At 34.3% G+C, this 17,881-nt stretch overlaps 1 protein-coding gene across 13 annotated transcripts in view; it reads left to right on the top strand.

Annotated features, from left to right (window-relative positions):
- The window catches only part of USP15 (ubiquitin specific peptidase 15), a 122,997-nt gene that overhangs the window by 45,279 nt on the left and 59,837 nt on the right, over nucleotides 1-17,881 (top strand). For 7 of the 13 annotated variants that reach the window (XR_010835832.1, XM_059082204.2, XM_067009673.1 and 4 more), the window contains 2 exons: nucleotides 1,955-2,100; nucleotides 6,502-6,563. Coding sequence is in view for 10 of the 13 variants with exons in the window: in XM_059082204.2 (XP_058938187.1) it covers nucleotides 1,955-2,100; nucleotides 6,502-6,563 (208 nt within the window). In the remaining 3 variants the exon portion in view is untranslated. Of the gene's footprint in view, nucleotides 1-1,954; nucleotides 2,101-6,501; nucleotides 6,564-7,533; nucleotides 7,634-9,678; nucleotides 10,026-13,397; nucleotides 13,668-17,881 lie in introns of those variants that run through there. The other 6 variants (XR_009338652.2, XM_059082209.2, XM_067009676.1 and 3 more) reach the window with 6 other exon arrangements.

Here is a 17,881-nt window from a genome sequence, read left to right on the forward strand (position 1 = left end):
TCAGATAAAATAGAATACTTTCATAACTGCCTCAATTCTATATGATCCTACATGAGTACCTTTATGGTCTTATTTCCACCTTGCTCATTCCACTTCAGCCACATTGGTGCACCATTCTGTTCTAAAACATGCCAAATACATTCCCATCTCAGGGCCTTTGCATTACCCTTTTCAAAACTCAATAAAGGGGACATTTCCATATGTGTTGGTATATATTATATTATGTATATAAATATGTATGTATTAATAGAAAAAAATGCCTGGAAGAAGTATCAAAATGTTAACAGTGGTTGTCTCTAGGTGGACATTTTATTTGTACTTGTATTTTCTGAATTTTTGCAATGAGCAAGATTTATTTCTTCAATCAGGAAAGAAGTATTCATTTTTATAGAAAGACTAAAATGACCTCCCTTTTTTGGCTTCTTCCTCTGTCATCCTTCCTACATTATTTTCTGTTTCTTGATCTGGGTACTGCTTACACGGGTGTATCCACTATGGAAATTTATCATTATATACTGACGATTTGTGCATTTTTCTGTATACATTTACACTTCAATAAAAAAAATTAATGCTGCCAAAATAGAAAGCAGTACTTACAGTATATTTATATTTATTTAATGTAATTTTTTAAATGTTCTGGCTAGTTTGCATTAAGTTTTGAAATACACTATAATATTTACTACTTATTTAATGCCTTAATCAAACTGTCATTGACTATAAGACTATTAAACAACATTAGCTGCTAAGTAGAACATAAACGTTATTGGACTAAGTTTAATTATGTAGGATGGATGTGGGTTTTTATATTTTTTAAGAGAAAATGTATTTTTAGGTTTAGTATTTTACAAATAATGTTTTGTCCAAAATTAATCAAGTATTCTAAAATTTAGAAGTATTTCATATTTCTTTATATGTCATAAAATATATTAAGTGTAATTTTCTTGAGTCTAAGCTAGTTAAGTTATTGACCAGAATTTGATAGATATAGTAGTATTTTCTAATATCTCTTTCTAATGTTTAAGTACTTTAAAAGATTCATCTAAATATGGTACCGAAACTTAATTACTCTCAAACATGTAGACACTCCTTTATCTTATTTTACAGCAGCTTAAGCTGCTCCAATTTTTTTTTAAAAAGACTTCTTCCGTTCAGATAATTGGTTTAGAAATAAAGAAAATATATGGCTTTATCTTGGAAACAAGAAATTTTGACCAATTCAGACCTCTCTTCAAAGAATGCACTTTTCTTTGTGTCCCTATATTCTACTTAATTTTAGTTAGCTATTTAAACTGTAAATTGTATTCAACTTAATATAAATTATTCTTAAATTGGTTGTAACTTAAAATATTTTTTATCTGTGACATCTCTGAATCATACTTTAATTTCTGACTCCAACATATCATTAGAAAATATATTGATTTGGGTTTCCTTGGTGGTGCAGTGGTTGAGAGATCGCCTGCCGATGCAGGGGACATGGGTTCGTGCCCCGGTCCAGGAAGATGCCACATGCTGCAGTGCGGCTGGGCTCGTGAGCCATGACCGCTGAGCCTGCACGTCCGGAGCCTGTGCTCCACAACAGGAGAGGCCACAACAGTGAGAGGCCTGCGTACCAGAAAAAAAAAAAAAAAAAATTGATTTTATAATGTGTAAAAAGTTAAAGTTCATCCCATATAACATAATTTATATTTTAGTTTTATATGATTGAACTCTTACCTTTTGAGGTCTTAATTTTCCAAAGTAATCATCTGAGTTATAATTACCATTTTGTTCCTAAAAAGTATACCTGGTCTTAAAATTTTTCTTTATTTTTTTATGTATTTCCTACATATTTGTTCATCTAGTCTTGCTATTATATCAGTAATTTAACTTTAGGATTTTTATGCTAGTGAACACTTAAGTCTCTGTGGTATATTTTTAAATATTATATTTACGTATCTTTCCTCCTTAAATCTAGATACAATTGAAAAGGAAATAAGAAAAATCTTCAATATTCCAGATGAAAAGGAGACCAGATTGTGGAACAAATACATGAGTAATACATTTGAACCACTGAATAAACCAGACAGCACCATTCAGGATGCTGGTTTATACCAAGGACAGGTATTTTTTAGCAGTACTGTTTATTTTTAAAGCATACTATACATGAAGTTTTGGGGAGTCACAAACTTTATGGCTATCTTGACAATCTATAATGGGTTCTACTGTTTCTGGTTTCCTCTTTCTAACAAATCTCTTCTCTATCCCTGCTAGTCACTAATTATAACTTCTGCTTCTCTCCTTGAGCTTGAGAATAACCTACTTTTTAAAAAGAAATTATTTTCCATCGAAAAATGCTAATATAATAAGGGGTCAGAAAACTTTTTGTAAAGGATCAAATAAATATGTTTGGCTCAGCGGTCTGTAAGATCTCTGTCACGACTACAACTTTGCCATTGTAGTAGCAAGAAAGTAGCCATAAACAATATGTAAAAAATGGATATGGCTATGTTCCAATAAACTTTATTTACAAAAGCAGTCAGTGAGCTAATTGAACTTAGTTTGCCAACCCCTGCTAGAAGGTATCAACCCCCAATTTGGTCTTTCTTTATGACAGAATCTAAAGAAATGAATGTGTTGAGAAATGAAGACTTTTAGACACAATCAGCAAGTCTACTGATTCCACCTTCTAATTATCTCTTTAATTAATCTTTGTATCCCATTCTCACCCCTTATCTTTCCGTAATCTCCTAACAAATCCCCCTGCTTCCAGTCTTTTGCATGTTTGTTCTCAGTCTTCCGTATTTCTGTCAGAATACTCTTTCTAAAATGTAAACCTTATTATTTCCTTTTCATAAACCTTTCCTGGCTCCTTAACAATTGTAGAATGAAGTCCAGGTACCTTAACGCAGCATGCAAGTCATGGTTTATCCTTTTGCCTAGTCTTCCAGCATCTTTCGATTATCCTTGCCTTTGGATTTATACTCTAATAATACCAAACTGAACTACTTATAGTTCCCTAAGTCTGCTATGCTTTTCCATACTCCTGTGCTTTCATATATGTTGTTCCATCTGCCTGTTGTACCATTCTCCCCAGTCCCTGCATTCATCCAGAAAAAGTCCTTTTAAACATCCAAATATTGAAATTAAGCATCCCATCCTTTCATATAATCTAACCAGATCAGATTATTCATTCTTCAAATTCCAATTGAAAATTTGTCACATCATTTCTTGAGCCTTTCCTGATCTATTTATCTCATTATCTAGTTGAGGTATAGGATTTGTTTTACTTTGGAGAAGAAATTTCTCCCTTAACTTCCATAGTGATTTACATATATGTTTTGTATCATTCATTAAGTTATTTATATATTAAGCTCCCCAACTAGACTGTGAGGTCCTTTTTTTAGTTGGACTTTGTGTCCTATATATTTTTATTTTAGTACCTAACCCAGAGCCTGCCGCTTTAGTATATGGAAGTTTTTTGTTTTGTTTTGTTCTGTTTTACTTAAAATTGATACTGATATATGATGTAAGTTACTAAAAAAAAAAATCAGAGGAACACAGGCTTCCCTGGTGGCACAGTGGTTGAGCGTCTGCCTGCCAATGCAGGGGATACAGGTTCGTGCCCCCGTCTGGGAGGATCCCACATGCCGCGGAGCGGCTAGGCCTGTGAGCCATGGCCGCTGAGCCTGCACTTCAGAGCCTGTGCTCCGCAACCGGAGAGGCCACAACAGTGAGAGGCCCGCGTACTGCAAAAAAAAAAAAAAGAGGAACAGAAGGAAACTAATTTTTTAGCAAATGCCTACTATATATCAAGCATTGTACTCGGCTATAAAACAGTGATTTTCAGACTTATTTTAGCCATTATATTCTTACATGAAATCTTACGAAATTTAATATGTATTACAATTAAAAGGAGTTAACCAGTTGAAGCTGAGTGTGAGACATTTGGAACTCTACTGGTTAGTCAACACTCCCCTCCTTAGCCAGCCAACTTCCTCTTTCTGTCTTCCAAATAGACATACACTTCTCTCCTTGGCTACCATCCATCAGGCCTTGAGGTAGCTCCAGGAGTACAATTTAAAATATATAGGATTATTTCTTTAAATCTTTTCAGTAATTGATTCTGAGTAATGGCTGTTATTCGACTCATCATGTACATTAGAAAACCAAGGCTTAGAGAATTTAATTTGTTATTCTTGATAGGAAGGCATTTATCAGAATGACAATGACATAATAAATTATTTTAATAAGATTAAATATCTTATTAAATATATTATTCTTATAAAATATCTTTAGGGACATTTGATCTTTTTAAATAGGAATGGTTCAAAGAACATGGATTAAATTTTCTAGGTTTTGTACCAGTTATTTTCTGACTGATGATAAATGAACTAAACACTATCTTAGACTTAAAAGAAGTTTGTTGTTTTTTGGTTTTTTACTGAAATCAAAAGTATCCTCATTAGAAAGCGAAACAAAGATACATTATTGAAGAGTTTATCTCCCAAAATGGGTGGTCTTTATCTCTTTCCCTGGTATGTGTGTGTTCAATTTAATTAAATCTTAAAATCTTTTAAAAAATAATTTCATTTTGAGTTAAAGTTTTAACCATGAGCAAAATTTTATTCAGAAAATGATACATTTGAATAAACAAGTGAGTTTTAACATTTCTGGTGGCATTCAACATTAATATCTGTGACTGTAAAGGCAAAAAGAATTTAAAGTACACATACTGCTAGGAATTAAAGACTACAGTTGAACTTTAAATATTTACTTGATTCTTCAGCTTTAAGACCTTCCTTTAAAAAACAAGCCATAAACAATGATATTAAATGCATAACTTTGAAATTTTCTGTAGGTAAAATCTTTTGTTTTATAACTGGTTCAAGTCCTCCTAGAGACAAAGTTTGTATGTATGTATATATGTTTTTTTATATAGTATAGTTTCTGTGTACATGTCTGTAGAGTTATAAGTTGTAGCAAAGGAAAACCTTTCTTCAGAAGTTAAAAACTACTCCCTAAATTCAATTTTATAAATATGTAAAAATAAGTAAATATATATCAGAATGATGCCAGTTGAGCATAATGGTTAATTGTCTGTGGTAGGTAAGGAGAGAAATATGATCAGCGAGGGATCAGGATGGCAGGTATACAGTGCACTTATTCATGATACGTTACATATACTTCATGTGTGTGTGTTTTTTTTGTTTGTTTTTTTGGCCACACCATGTGGCATGCGGGAATCTTAGTTCCCTGACCAGGGATTGAACCCGTGCCCCCCTGCACTGGGGGTGCAGAGTCTTAACCACTGGACCACCAGGGACGTCCCTCATGTGTGTGTTTTGAATGTAGGAAATAACTTTTTCTTTTAAAAGACAACTTTAGTATTTTAATTAGCATACTCTTTCAACAGCAAGATTCCATGAGTTTTTTAAATCGCTATTTCATTGTTATATGTGTTCTGAAACAGGCTTACATTTTACATGGTTAAGATCCATATGCCAACTTATAAATTGCCTGAAACATATAGTCCACAAAAGTATATTACTAAGAGTATACAGAACAGGTTACAAAATTGCAATTTTAAGAAACAAGAGTTAATGAAACTGAATATGTAGAATATATGCAAATTTTTAATGCGTTGAATTTACTTCAAGGCATGTTTTCTATATTATAGTTTTCCTGTGGAAATTTAGATATTAACTTGTTGAGATGATCACATATTTATTTTGTTAATTTAATTATTTTGGTTAGTTTTTCTTCTTTGCACAGACTTGCCCCTAGTAAAAACTAGAAGAAAGCCTTCTTTTTTAGACTGAAACATATGAAAAAAGATTCTGGGATGTTTTAAAATAACGTATAGCTCACCTTAGCCTGTACTTTTCATTTATTAGAGGTGTTTTTTGTCTACCCTGACCATGCTGCAGTAGGGAACTTCAATCTGATTCTCACACACGTGGCTCTATCGTTTATATATTAAAAGATTTTATAATTTTATAATGTAAGTGAAGACAAATTTCAAAGCCCCAAACAAATTATGTGTAATTATGTATACTCTGTAATTTGGGATTATCTTTGCCACTGTTCCTCAGTATTTGCATAATAATAGCTGACTGAGACATCAGTATGTTTAACAACTATAACCATTTATTCAGCATCTGTTTTTTGCACAGTACTTTTACAAGCTACAAATAGAAAAGAAATAGAAAATGTGCCCTAAACTCAAGGAACTTATATTGCATCTAGTTTTTCATACTTAAAGTCATAGAACCAATGATTTTCCTTGTAGTGTTTTACCTTCTTTCTTTCTGACCATCATTGCTGACTTCTTATATTTAAGGTCGTTTTACCTCTCTTGGCCAGCTTTGGAATCAAAATGCAAATACCTCTTCACCTTGTCTACTGTGTCCTTTAAGTCATCGCAGAGTTACTTTAGTTTCTTAGCATACACAGCTAATCTTCTAAAGCTATTTTAACTTCAGGGTTAAGGAAAAACATTCTTTTATTGTGTCTTATTTGCAGGTGTTAGTGATAGAACAGAAGAATGAAGACGGAACTTGGCCAAGGGGTCCTTCTACTCCTAAGTAAGTGCTCCCACTTTTTATGGCTCAATGCATGATGTTTAAGCTTTGATTTCAGATAATAAAATCCAGAATGATAGAAGAACCTAATTGTATTTTGCAATTGTAAATATATATAACTTCTTTATATTTTAATATTTTATTCTCATATAGAAGTTATCTAAGTTTGCACTTAAATGAATATGCTGTAATTTAAAAGCCTTCCAATTCTAATCTCTTTTAGAATAAGGTACAGTATAAATATGTTATAAATGTAATGGTGCATTGTCTAATACAATCAAATCACTATTAAACATTTTGTTTAATATTTTTCAAGCATTTTGCGGTATTTTTAAAAGTCTGTTAAAAGAATGCTCTTTATCAAAATGAATCTGATGTGAAAGCAACAGATATTTTAAATCTAATCGTGAAAGCAATATTTTATTTATTTAGATACGTGTTTTAGAATATAACAGCACAAGTAGAGATAAAAGAGTATAAGAATTGCTTTCGATGGTAAATGAGTGATTAGAGACCTTTTAAACTTTTTTTTAACTTGTGGTAAGAAAACATAACTTGATATCTGCCCTCTTAACAAAGTTTTAAATGTGTGCACTTACAGTATTGTTAACTGTAGGCACATTGTTGTACAGCAAATCTCTAGAATTTATTCATCTTGTATAACAGACTTTATTCCTGTTGAAGAGTGATTCCTCATTTCTCCCTTCCCCCAGCCCCTGGGAACCACCGTTCTACTCTCTGTTTCTATGAGTTTGGCTAGTTTACATAGCCTCATATAAGTGGAATCACACAGTATTTGTCTGTGATTGGCTTACTTTACCAAGCATACTGTCCCTTAGGTTCATCAGTGTTATCACATGTGGCATGATTTCCTTGCTTTTTTTAAGGCTGAATAAAATTCCATTATATGTATATACCATATTTTCTTTTTTTTTTTTAACCATATTTTCTTTATCCATTTATCTGTCAATAGACTTTTAGGTTGTTTTCATTATCTGGGCTATTGTAAATTATACTGCAGTGAACTTCGGAGTGCAGATGTCTCTTCAAGATACTGATTTCATTTCCTTTGGATATATAACCAGAAATGAGATTTCTGAATCATGTGCTAGTTCTATTTCTCATTTTTTGAGGAACTTCCATACTGTTTTTCATAGCAGCTGCACCATCTTACATTTCCACCGACAGTATGCAAGGGTTCCAGTTTCCCTACATTCTTGCTAGTACTTGTTATCTTTTGATCTTTTGATAATAGACATCGTAACAGGTGTGAGGTGGTATCTCATTGTGGTTTGATTTGCATTTCCCCAATGATCTCTGATGTTGAACATCTTTTTAATATACCTGTTACCTGTCTGTATGCCTTCTTTGGAGAAGTATCTATTCAAAGAAGTCTCAGGCCCATTTTTTAATTTGGTTATTTGGGGGTTTTGCTGTTGAATTGTAATGAGTTTCTTATATATTGGATGTAAACCCCTTACCAGATATGTGGTTTAAAGATTTAAAAATTTAAAAATAAGACCTGATATGGGGAGGGGGAAGGGTAAGCTGGGACAAAGTGAGAGAGTAGCATGGACATATATATACTACCAAATGTAAAATAGATAGCTAGTGGGAAGCAGCCGCATAGCACGGGGAGATCAGCTTGGTGCTTTGTGACCGCCTAGAGGGGTGGGATGGGGGGGTTGGGATAGGGAGGGTGGGAGGGAGGGAGATGCAAGAGGGAAGAGATATGTGGACATATGTATTTGTATAACTGATTCACCCTGTTATAAAGCAGAAACTAATACACCATTGTAAAACAATTATACTCCAATAAAGATGTTAAAACAAAACAAAACAAAACCTGAATCTGTACATCTAGAAGAAATCTTAGGGGGAAAGCTTCATGACATTGGTCTAGGCAGTGATTTCATGAATATGACACCAAAAGCACAAACAACAAAAGCAATTATAGACAAAAGGGACTACATCAGACTAAAAAGTTTCCACACAGTAAAGGAAGCAATCAACAGAGTGACAAGGCAACATGCCGAATGGGAGGAAATATTTTTAAGGGTTTTAGGATTATCAGAAACACTTAGGGCTAGTTGTATTTCAATATTTGGACTTTCTGAGAAGTAATATGGTACATGTGCCACCTATTATTTTACAGTTTTTGTAGAGTCCAGGGGGACTCTTATAGTTAAGCACATTACTACTCAGTAAGTATCCACATTAAGTAAGATAAAGAAGGAGTATAAATAGCATCATTTCAGTTCAGGTTAGATTGCCCTGAAGTGAATTATGAAAAATTTTTTGAGTTTTCAGAGCTTTTGGAATTTCAGATTTTCTGATAAAAGATTGTGAATTTGTGTTTTGAAATCCTTAAAATAATGATTCATAAATAAATAATTGAGTAATTGCTAACCTAGCTAATAAACTAAATTGCCAAGTGATAGTTTATTAGAATACAAAAAAATTGTTTAATCAGTATCTAGTGTATGAAAAGACTCTCAAAAAACTAAGAGTAAAAGGAAATTCTCCTAACTTGTTAAAGCCTATAAACCCAAAATCTGTAGCAAACATTTAATTGAGAAATTTTGACCACAAACCAAATAAGATTAGAATTTTAAAAAGAAATAAAATTCACTATTTGCATATGATGCAATCTACGTAAAATCCAAAAACAATCAGCAGACTACTAGAACTAAGAGAATTCAGCAACATTATCTAATACAAGATTAATTTGTAAAAATTAATAGGTGTTTTCCATACCCATAGGTCAGCATTCTTTTTTATGAAGAACCAGATAAGTATTTTTAGCTTTATGGGCCATAGGGTCTCTGACTCAACTATAACTACTGATATAGCAGTAGACATTGTGTAAACAAATGCATGTGGCTGCGTTCCAGTAAAACTTTATTTAAAAAAACATGGATTTGTCTTGTGAGCCATAGATTCCTGACCCTGCTATATAACATTAGTAACCCACTTAGAAAATAGCATAACAAAAAATAACTTAATTAGGAATGCATAAAACCTTCATGGAAAAAAAATTCTAACTTCATTAAAGACAAAAGATTATTGTGCACTATATGGCTTAACCTAGCCTGTTTCTCTAAATTTATCATGTCAGTGCCCCCTATTCAGAATTCTATCCTGGGGCTTCCCTAGTGGTGCAGTGGTTAAGAATCTGCCTGCCAACGCAGGGGACACAGGTTCAAGCCCTGGTCCGGGAAGATCCCACATGTCGCGGAGCAGCTAAGCCTGTGCACCACAACTACTGAACCTGCGCTCTAGAGCCTGCGAGCCACAGATGCTGAGCCCACGTGCCACAACTACTGAAGCCCTCACACCTAGAGCCTGTGCTCCGCAACAGGAGAAGCCACTGCAATGAGAAGCCTGCGCACCACAATGAAGAGTAGCCCCCGCTCGCCACAGCTACAGAAAGCCTGCACGCAGCAACGAAGACCCATAGCAGCCAAAAAGAAATAAATTAAATTAAAAAAACAGAAACAAAAACAAAATTCTATCCTGACCTTTTTTTTTCCTCTGTTTGTGTGTGTGAGAAACTTCAGAAACTCATTCTAAAATTAGCATATTCCAATAAAGATCCAGGATTAGCTAAGTCAGTTTTGACAAAGAGGAGGAAGGGAAGTGTTTACTTACTAGATAGTAAGAATTACTGCAAAGCTATGGTAATAAAAACACTATGATGCTAGCAAAAGAAAGGCAGATAGACTGGAATAAACTAGTGAGCTAAGAAAAACTCCTGTATGTATGGTAAGTGGCACTGCTAGGCAGTGCAAAACAGGTTGCTTAAAGCAGATAGGTGCTTAGATTTTATTAGGAGTACTAACTATTTGGAGATAAGAAAGCAGAATCACTGCCTTACACATTACATACAAAGACTCCAGATTCGGACTAAAGACTCAAATAAGAATGTAAAGCTTTAAAGCTAATAATATATTTTGGAGAATATCTGTGACTTAGGGATCACAGAACATAGTACAAAAATTAATGTTTGATTGCATTAAATTAAGTATTTCTGTTAAAGGAACCATATACAAGTTAAAAGTCAAATGTCAGTTTTAGAAAATCTAAAACCTACAAGAGAATAATACCCACGGTGTACAAAAACTGATGTGAATTATCAGAAACAAAGCAAACAAGCTTTTAAAAAATAAAAGATAGAAATAGTTTAAAAAAGGGGAAGCCCAAGTGCTGACAGGTAGCTGAGGAGATATACAAACTCACTAGTAATCAGAAAAATTAAAGCATGAGATACAATCTAATAGCCATCAGAATGACAAAAACTTAAAAGGGTGCTAATAAAAAGTGTTTGGAGGGTTGTAGGAGAAGTCTTATGTACCGATGGTGGGAGTACAAACTAGTACAATGCTATATATCAGTGTTTAATTAAATCAGGAATGCTTAACCATCTGACCCATCACTCAGCAGAATTCTTCACACAGGTCCCTGAATATATACAATCTTTGTAGCTGCGTTGTTTGTGGTAGTGGGGATTTGAAGACAGCCTAGCTAAGTATCTATCTCTGGTAGAGTGAGTAAGAAAAATGATGCTGATATGCTGTGGAATGCCAGTGCAGCAGATAGAAGTAACAGTGATGAGATCTTTGAAACTGGATAAACTTTAAAACATAGAGTTGAGAGAAAAAATAAAAACAAAATGATATTTCACTCAGTACCATTTAGGTAAACTTAGAACATACTATGTAAAATTATAATATTCAAGAACATTGAGAAAACACTTGTAGTGGAGGAAAATAGTACAGATTTTAAAAGTTTGAGGAATTAACATTTATTTATATGTATATAATTGAAGTAAGGATGCAAATTCTTTTTTTGGGTAAATGGCAGCTTTAAAAAAAAAGTAGAATTCTGTGTGTTCATTGAAGTTACATTACAAGCAGATGTAACTTAAGACAAATTCAACTCCAGCAGAAGGCATGTAATTTTAAGTTCCTCAAGATAGAAACTTCAAGTTACTAAGATACAGAACAGCCTGTTTTATATGCTTAGAATTGTCATCATATCTGTCAGGAGACAACCTCTCATCCTCAACATGGTATGAACATGCTAGTTCTAATAAACATCACTAACCTGGGGTCTGTCCAGTGTTCATACTGCTTAGCACATAACCGTTTCCTACCTAGAGTGTCAAAAGCCAAGGAAAAATCATTAAAAGCTATAATATGGTGATAGAAACTGTTGAGTTTGTTAAAACACTGTTTCCTCAGTCCCATCCCCCGAATTTCTATTTCGGTAGATCTGGGTAGGGCTCATGAATTCGCATTTCTACTAAGCTCACAGGTGATTCTAATGCTGTTGGTCTAAGTATCACACTTTGAGAAATTCTGTAGGTAACGTTTCTTAATATGTATTATGTGAACCCCCATAGACAGCAGCTTCCAGAGTCCTCCCCCAGACCAGCAGAATATAAATCTTTATGAGGGGACACAGGAATCTGAATTTTATGATTCATTTCCTTTTTGGTCATATAACTGCACAACTGGAGATGAAAGGGGAAAATAATAGAAAGTTTCACTTTTAGGTGCCAGTAATGCATTGCACTACACTGATGGAAGAAGTTATCCAAAGTACTGTGTAACATCTTGTTTATTATTTAATGTTTTCTAAAGTGAAAAATGTTAGTAGTTTTCCAAACAGCCAAATAAAAATAATTCTTTATAAATAAAAACAATAATACCAGTTTAAAAAAAAAACAAAAACCACACCACTACAGTAGGCATATGTTCACTAAGAGAAAGCATGTCAGTATCTAAGTGTCTGACTTTTCTATACCACTGAAAACAAATTAATTGTTCTGAAGGCCCTAAAATCATACTAGGCTGGGGTTTTTTTGTTTTTTTTTTTTTTTTTTGGTTACGTTGGGTCTTCCCTGCGATGCGCAGGCTTCTTATTGCGGAGCACGGGCTCTAGGCATATGGGCTTCAGTAGTTGCAGCACGTGAGCTCAGTAGCTGTGGCTGGCAGGCTCTAGAGCTCAGGCTCAGTAGTTGTGGTGCACGGGCTTAGTTGCTCCATGGCATGTGGGATCTTCCCGGACCAGGGCTCGAACCCGTGTCCACAGCATTGGCAGGCAGATGTTTAACCACTGCACCACCAGGGAAGTCCCTAGACCCATTTTTATCAGAATGGAGACCATATAGCCTCATCTGAAGAAATGCTAAATATTTTTTTTAAATGTTAGGCATAAAATATAATTTTGTTTAAAACATGTAGTCCTATTTATAAAAATGTATATACCCTAAGACAACCCAAAATCTATATTAGAAACCTAAGAACCTACCTAAAAAATTTCCAAAAGTTTTCTATCTGGATTTTTCTGCTAGATATCAATTTATAATTTGAATTTTTCATCTTTATATTCATGCTGTATTTTTAAAATATTAAAATGCTTAGTTTTTTCAGAACGTGCATTTCTAATCTAGTTTTTAAGCATCTCATTTCTTAAAACCTCTCAAAAACGTGATATTTTCTAATGATACCGTAGAAAAGCTTAAACCACTCTAACTTTTTTTCTATTGTTAAATTTGACTGTTTTCCAAAGATGTTGGCATTGGTTGGATAGTCTGATTATTCAGTTGGAGATGTGTGGCTAGTTACATCTTGTATTTTTTTAAAATTATTTTAAAGTAGAATAATTGTAGAATCCTGGGTGTTCCTGAAGAGAGGAGAAACCTACTCAATAGATTATCCCTTACTTTCCAGAAAATTTGTTTAATGTTAACACCTTATTCCTCAGAAGCAGTACAACTTTATTAATTGACTAAATTGTAGTATTAATTTTTTTCTGTATGGTTTCATTTAGGTATAACTATCTCAAAGAATGCCTTTGAGATTACTAACATTATGGAAATAAAAAGGTCCAAATTTTGCTGTTCTCCTGAAATAAGTAAAAATTCTTATGAGGGTAACATGAGAAGTTGATTTAATTCAGACGTTTTCATTAATTGCTCAAAAATATTGACAAGAGGCATGTGAGTAAAAATCTGGTGGAAGAAGATAAGCGTCATTGATAACTGAAGAGGCAGTTTTCATGGGCTAGAAAATATTCAGAGAAGAATCCAAAATCAACAAGGTAAGGCATGAAAGACTAAAAGAAAATCAAATAGAAAACTAAGCCAGTAGTTCTTAACTCATATGTTGTCCCCCTGCCGTCTGTGTTGTTCTGATTAACGGAATTCCAAATTGGTGACTGAAGCACTAAGTATAAACTTAATCTAGTGGCATATTAGTATTTTTACAGCACTCTGTCCCTGAGTGCTCTGCTTGGAGAGAGGAAGCACTTTATAAATGAAACCATTGCATACTATTTTTCATTTAGGATAAATAATAAACATCTAGGTGACTCTGCAATATTATGTTGTGGTTTTTTTTTTTTTTTTTTGCGGTATGCGGGCCTTTCACTGTTGTGGCCTCTCCCGTTGCGGAGCGTAGGCTCCGGACGCGCAGGCTCAGCAGCCATGGCTCACGGGCCCAGACGCTCCGCGGCATGTGGGATCTTCCCCGAACGGGGCACGAACCCGTGTCCCCTGCATCGGCAGGCAGACTCTCAACCACTGCGCCACCAAGGAAGCCCTGTTTTTGTTGTTTTTTTACACCAGCTATTTTGCTATTGTACCTGTTTAAATACAGGTAGAAAAACTTAGCATATACTTTAGAATTTTTTTAAAGAGTTATTAAGCCCAATTTGCATATATAGTAATTGCACGGTTAACTGTATGAATGGATTCAGGTGGATAGACCTATTAGATTGAAAATTCATATTAGGAAACTCTTGTCAGATAAAGTATTTTCATTTTAACAATAAACTGTACAGAGACTTTTTAAGTATGTATAAGCATGATAATCTCTGCTTATTTGAAACATTAGTAGATTTGGTTATGACAGTTTTATTTTGGTACTAAAAGAACAGTGGTTATTATAGTTCACAGAAAGTGCATTCTTAAAGTTTCTATGAAAGTACACAAATTTGTTACCAATTTTAACCTTGTTCTAATACTGGAAATGGGGGATTGAGTGATTTTGGATGTAGGGGTCGAGAGGATGGCTCAAGAGCCAGTTTTTCATTTCTTGCCATTCATGCATATTCATATATTTTAAATTAATAACATGTCTTAAATTTGAAATGCAACCTGTAAGCCATAAATCTAGGGTAACATTCTAAAACCTGCAATTTCTTGTCATTTTTAAGGACATTTTGAGTCTTTATAAATTTTCTTTCATGCTTCATCTCATTTTATCTTATTATTGGTCTAATTAAGAAAAAGACATAGAACACGACATTGTAAATCAACTATACTCCAATAAAATTTTTTTAAAAAGAAAAAGACATAGACTGACTTTTTCTGAGACTCTAAAGTTTGAGGTAATGGAACAGCCAAACAGAACTGCCTAGGATGAAGTTAATTATAGGGAGCCAAAGCTTGGAGAATAATGAGAACTGCAGGTATGGAGTTATATTTCTAGAAGTGAGAAATATTAGGCATCTGTGAATTATCTAATTAAAAATGTAAAGAACTGTATACTAAACCTTAAAGGGTATCCCTAAGTAATGATATAAAACAAAGATCGAATAGATAATCGTGTAGATTCAGGAAAACTTGGATTCTGTTTTGTCATAGAGACCAAAGGAAAAAAGAGCTTCTAGAAGAAAGGGAATGGTAAGCAGTGCTAAATGATGCAGAAATTGGGGAGAGACAGAAGAGATTTGGTGTATTTGACAAATGGGGTCAGCATGATGAGAATGACAAATAGTAGGAAAAGAGGGGATGAATACCTAGTCAGAAAATGGAACACCTGGTGTAAATCATTCATCATGTAATGTACTGAAAGAAGAAAGATAACTAAGGTGTACTTGGTTGGAAAGGCAGGATTCCTGGAGAGAAAAAGAATTTGTATATAAATCTGTTTGTTATTTAAATATACACATCCTTTCCTGGGTGTTTGTCACCTAACGATGAAGGCAGCATAATGGTAGAATGAAGTTCTTGTGTACTGCTATTTACTGATAAACTTTTTTTTTTTTGGTTATTTTATTTTGGTGGTCCAAACTCCAAATCTTTTTTTGGAAAAGCTTGTGCTTGTACATAAACACACACTTCCCATAACTCTTTACTTTGAGGTGCCTCAATTTAATATTCATTAAGATCTTGAGTGTGTATGCAGATTTTCCTTTGAAATGCTGAAAATGCATATCAGTTAAATAAATCTTTCCTTCATGTAAACACTGTTACCTACTTTCTGTTGTGGTAAGATAATGTATAACCTAGTACTATGTCTCCTAGTTTTACCAAAGAGAGCATGATCACAGTCAAGGTTCTTAGTGTTAGCTTCAATATTTAAAAGCCATATCCAAATTCAATTAAAATTAAGACATTTACATAGTATATTTCATGCATAAATGAATGTGACTTAAGTATTCATTTCTCATATAGATGCTTGATTCAGACTTACTCACATATAGTTATTGGTTATTTTATTTCTTCCTTCCTCCCCTGGTTTGTTCTAAAAAGGATTTGAGCAATTTACAGTAACATATGTAAGTCAAAGTTAACTATATGAATAGATACAAAAGTCAGGACAAATGGAAAATAAACAATTTGTCATAGTAAGATGAAACCGGAGAAGTTAGCTGGTAGGGAGCAGTAAGGGCTTTTGAAGTTACTAAAATTAATCTACATATGTATGAACTTATTTTGGATCCTGATTCAAACTACCTAGTTTTTGAGACAATTGGGGGAAAAATGTGAACATGAACTATTAGATTGGGACAGACAGTAGTATCAAAAAAGATTTCTGGGCTTCCCTGGTGGCGCACTGGTTGTGAGTCCGCCTGCCGATGCAGGGGATGCGGGTTCGTGCCCTGGTCTGGGAGGATCCCACATGCCGTGGAGTGGATAGGCCCGTGAGCCATGGCCACTGGGCCTGTGCATCCGGAGCCTGTGCTCCGCAACGGGAGAGGCCACAACGGTGGGAGGCCCGCATACCACAAAAAAAAAAAAAAAAGATTTCTTACCTGCTTGGGATGCATACTGTAGTGTTTACAGGTGAAATTATAAATGTCTGGGATTTGCTTTAAAATTGTCCAGCAAAATCATGAAGGAATGTGGAGGCCAAGGAGATTATAAATAAACCAAGAGTGGTAGAATGTTAATAAGTTTTGAAGCTGAATGACTGATATTGGGTACATGAGGACTTGTGTATGTTTGGAGGTATCTGTAATAACACAGCAAAAATAAAAAAGGGTTGCAGTTTCGGTGTTGAGATTGATAATGGCTAAAGAAAAGTAACTGTAATTTTATTTTTTTTAAGTGGAATGTTTTGTCAAATACCATATACAGCAGTCAAAATGAGGAACAAAAATCAGGTTATGAGAAACACTTATATATAAATTTCCTTAAATTGTCTTTTGTTTAAGTATTTAACACCCTGCCTGACATAGAGGAGACACATAGCAAATGCTTGTTGAACTGAACTAATCTGTATCTCGCAAGAGTAAAAGTGCTTAATTTTTCAAGAGATTTAAATTTCTCTTTTTCTCTAAGAACTTACCCTAGGATGATTGTTAGAAATGGGGAAAGTTTAAGGTCGGTCTTGTTTTTCTTAATAAGATAATTTTTGTTTTATAATGTCAAAATTTACAAATTCGGGTTGTTTTATATCAGGTTTGAAAATAATTATAAAAAGTTTTAAATAACTATTTTTGTTATGTCAGCATTCAGACTTAATTTCTCTATATTTTGATTGCTCATTATGGTATTAGACTTCCATGTATGTTGACTATTTAGGTAACTTACAAAGAATAAGCTGTATTTTTCTGTGCAAGTAAGAAGTTCAGGGCTTCCTTGGTGGCGCAGTGGTTGAGAGTCTGCCTGCCGATGCAGGGGACATGGGTTCGTGCCCCAGTCCAGGAAGATCCCACATGCCGCGGAGCGGTTAGGCCCCGTGAGCCATGGCTGCTGAGCCTGCGCGTCTGGAGCCTGTGCTCTGCAACGGGAGAGGCCACAGCAGTGAGAGGCCCGAGTACCACACAAAAAAAAAAAAAAAGCTCAGCTTAGCCTTGAATTGCAGGCTTTTAGTTGAAACATTGGGAATAGAAAAATTAAAATACTGCATTCAGTTGTCAGGGATGAAGTTTAATTTTCTGTCTTCATGAAATCATTTCAGCTAAACTCATGTTTTACCTTCTGTCTTGTTAAGAGACGATTCACTGCGTTATATTACACTTAGCCCAAACTAGCCAAAATTAGTTTAACACTAGATAAATGGCTTAATATCTAGTTTATGTAT

This window comes from Kogia breviceps, chromosome 12, assembly GCF_026419965.1.
Source record: "Kogia breviceps isolate mKogBre1 chromosome 12, mKogBre1 haplotype 1, whole genome shotgun sequence".
NCBI lineage: Eukaryota > Metazoa > Chordata > Mammalia > Artiodactyla > Physeteridae > Kogia > Kogia breviceps.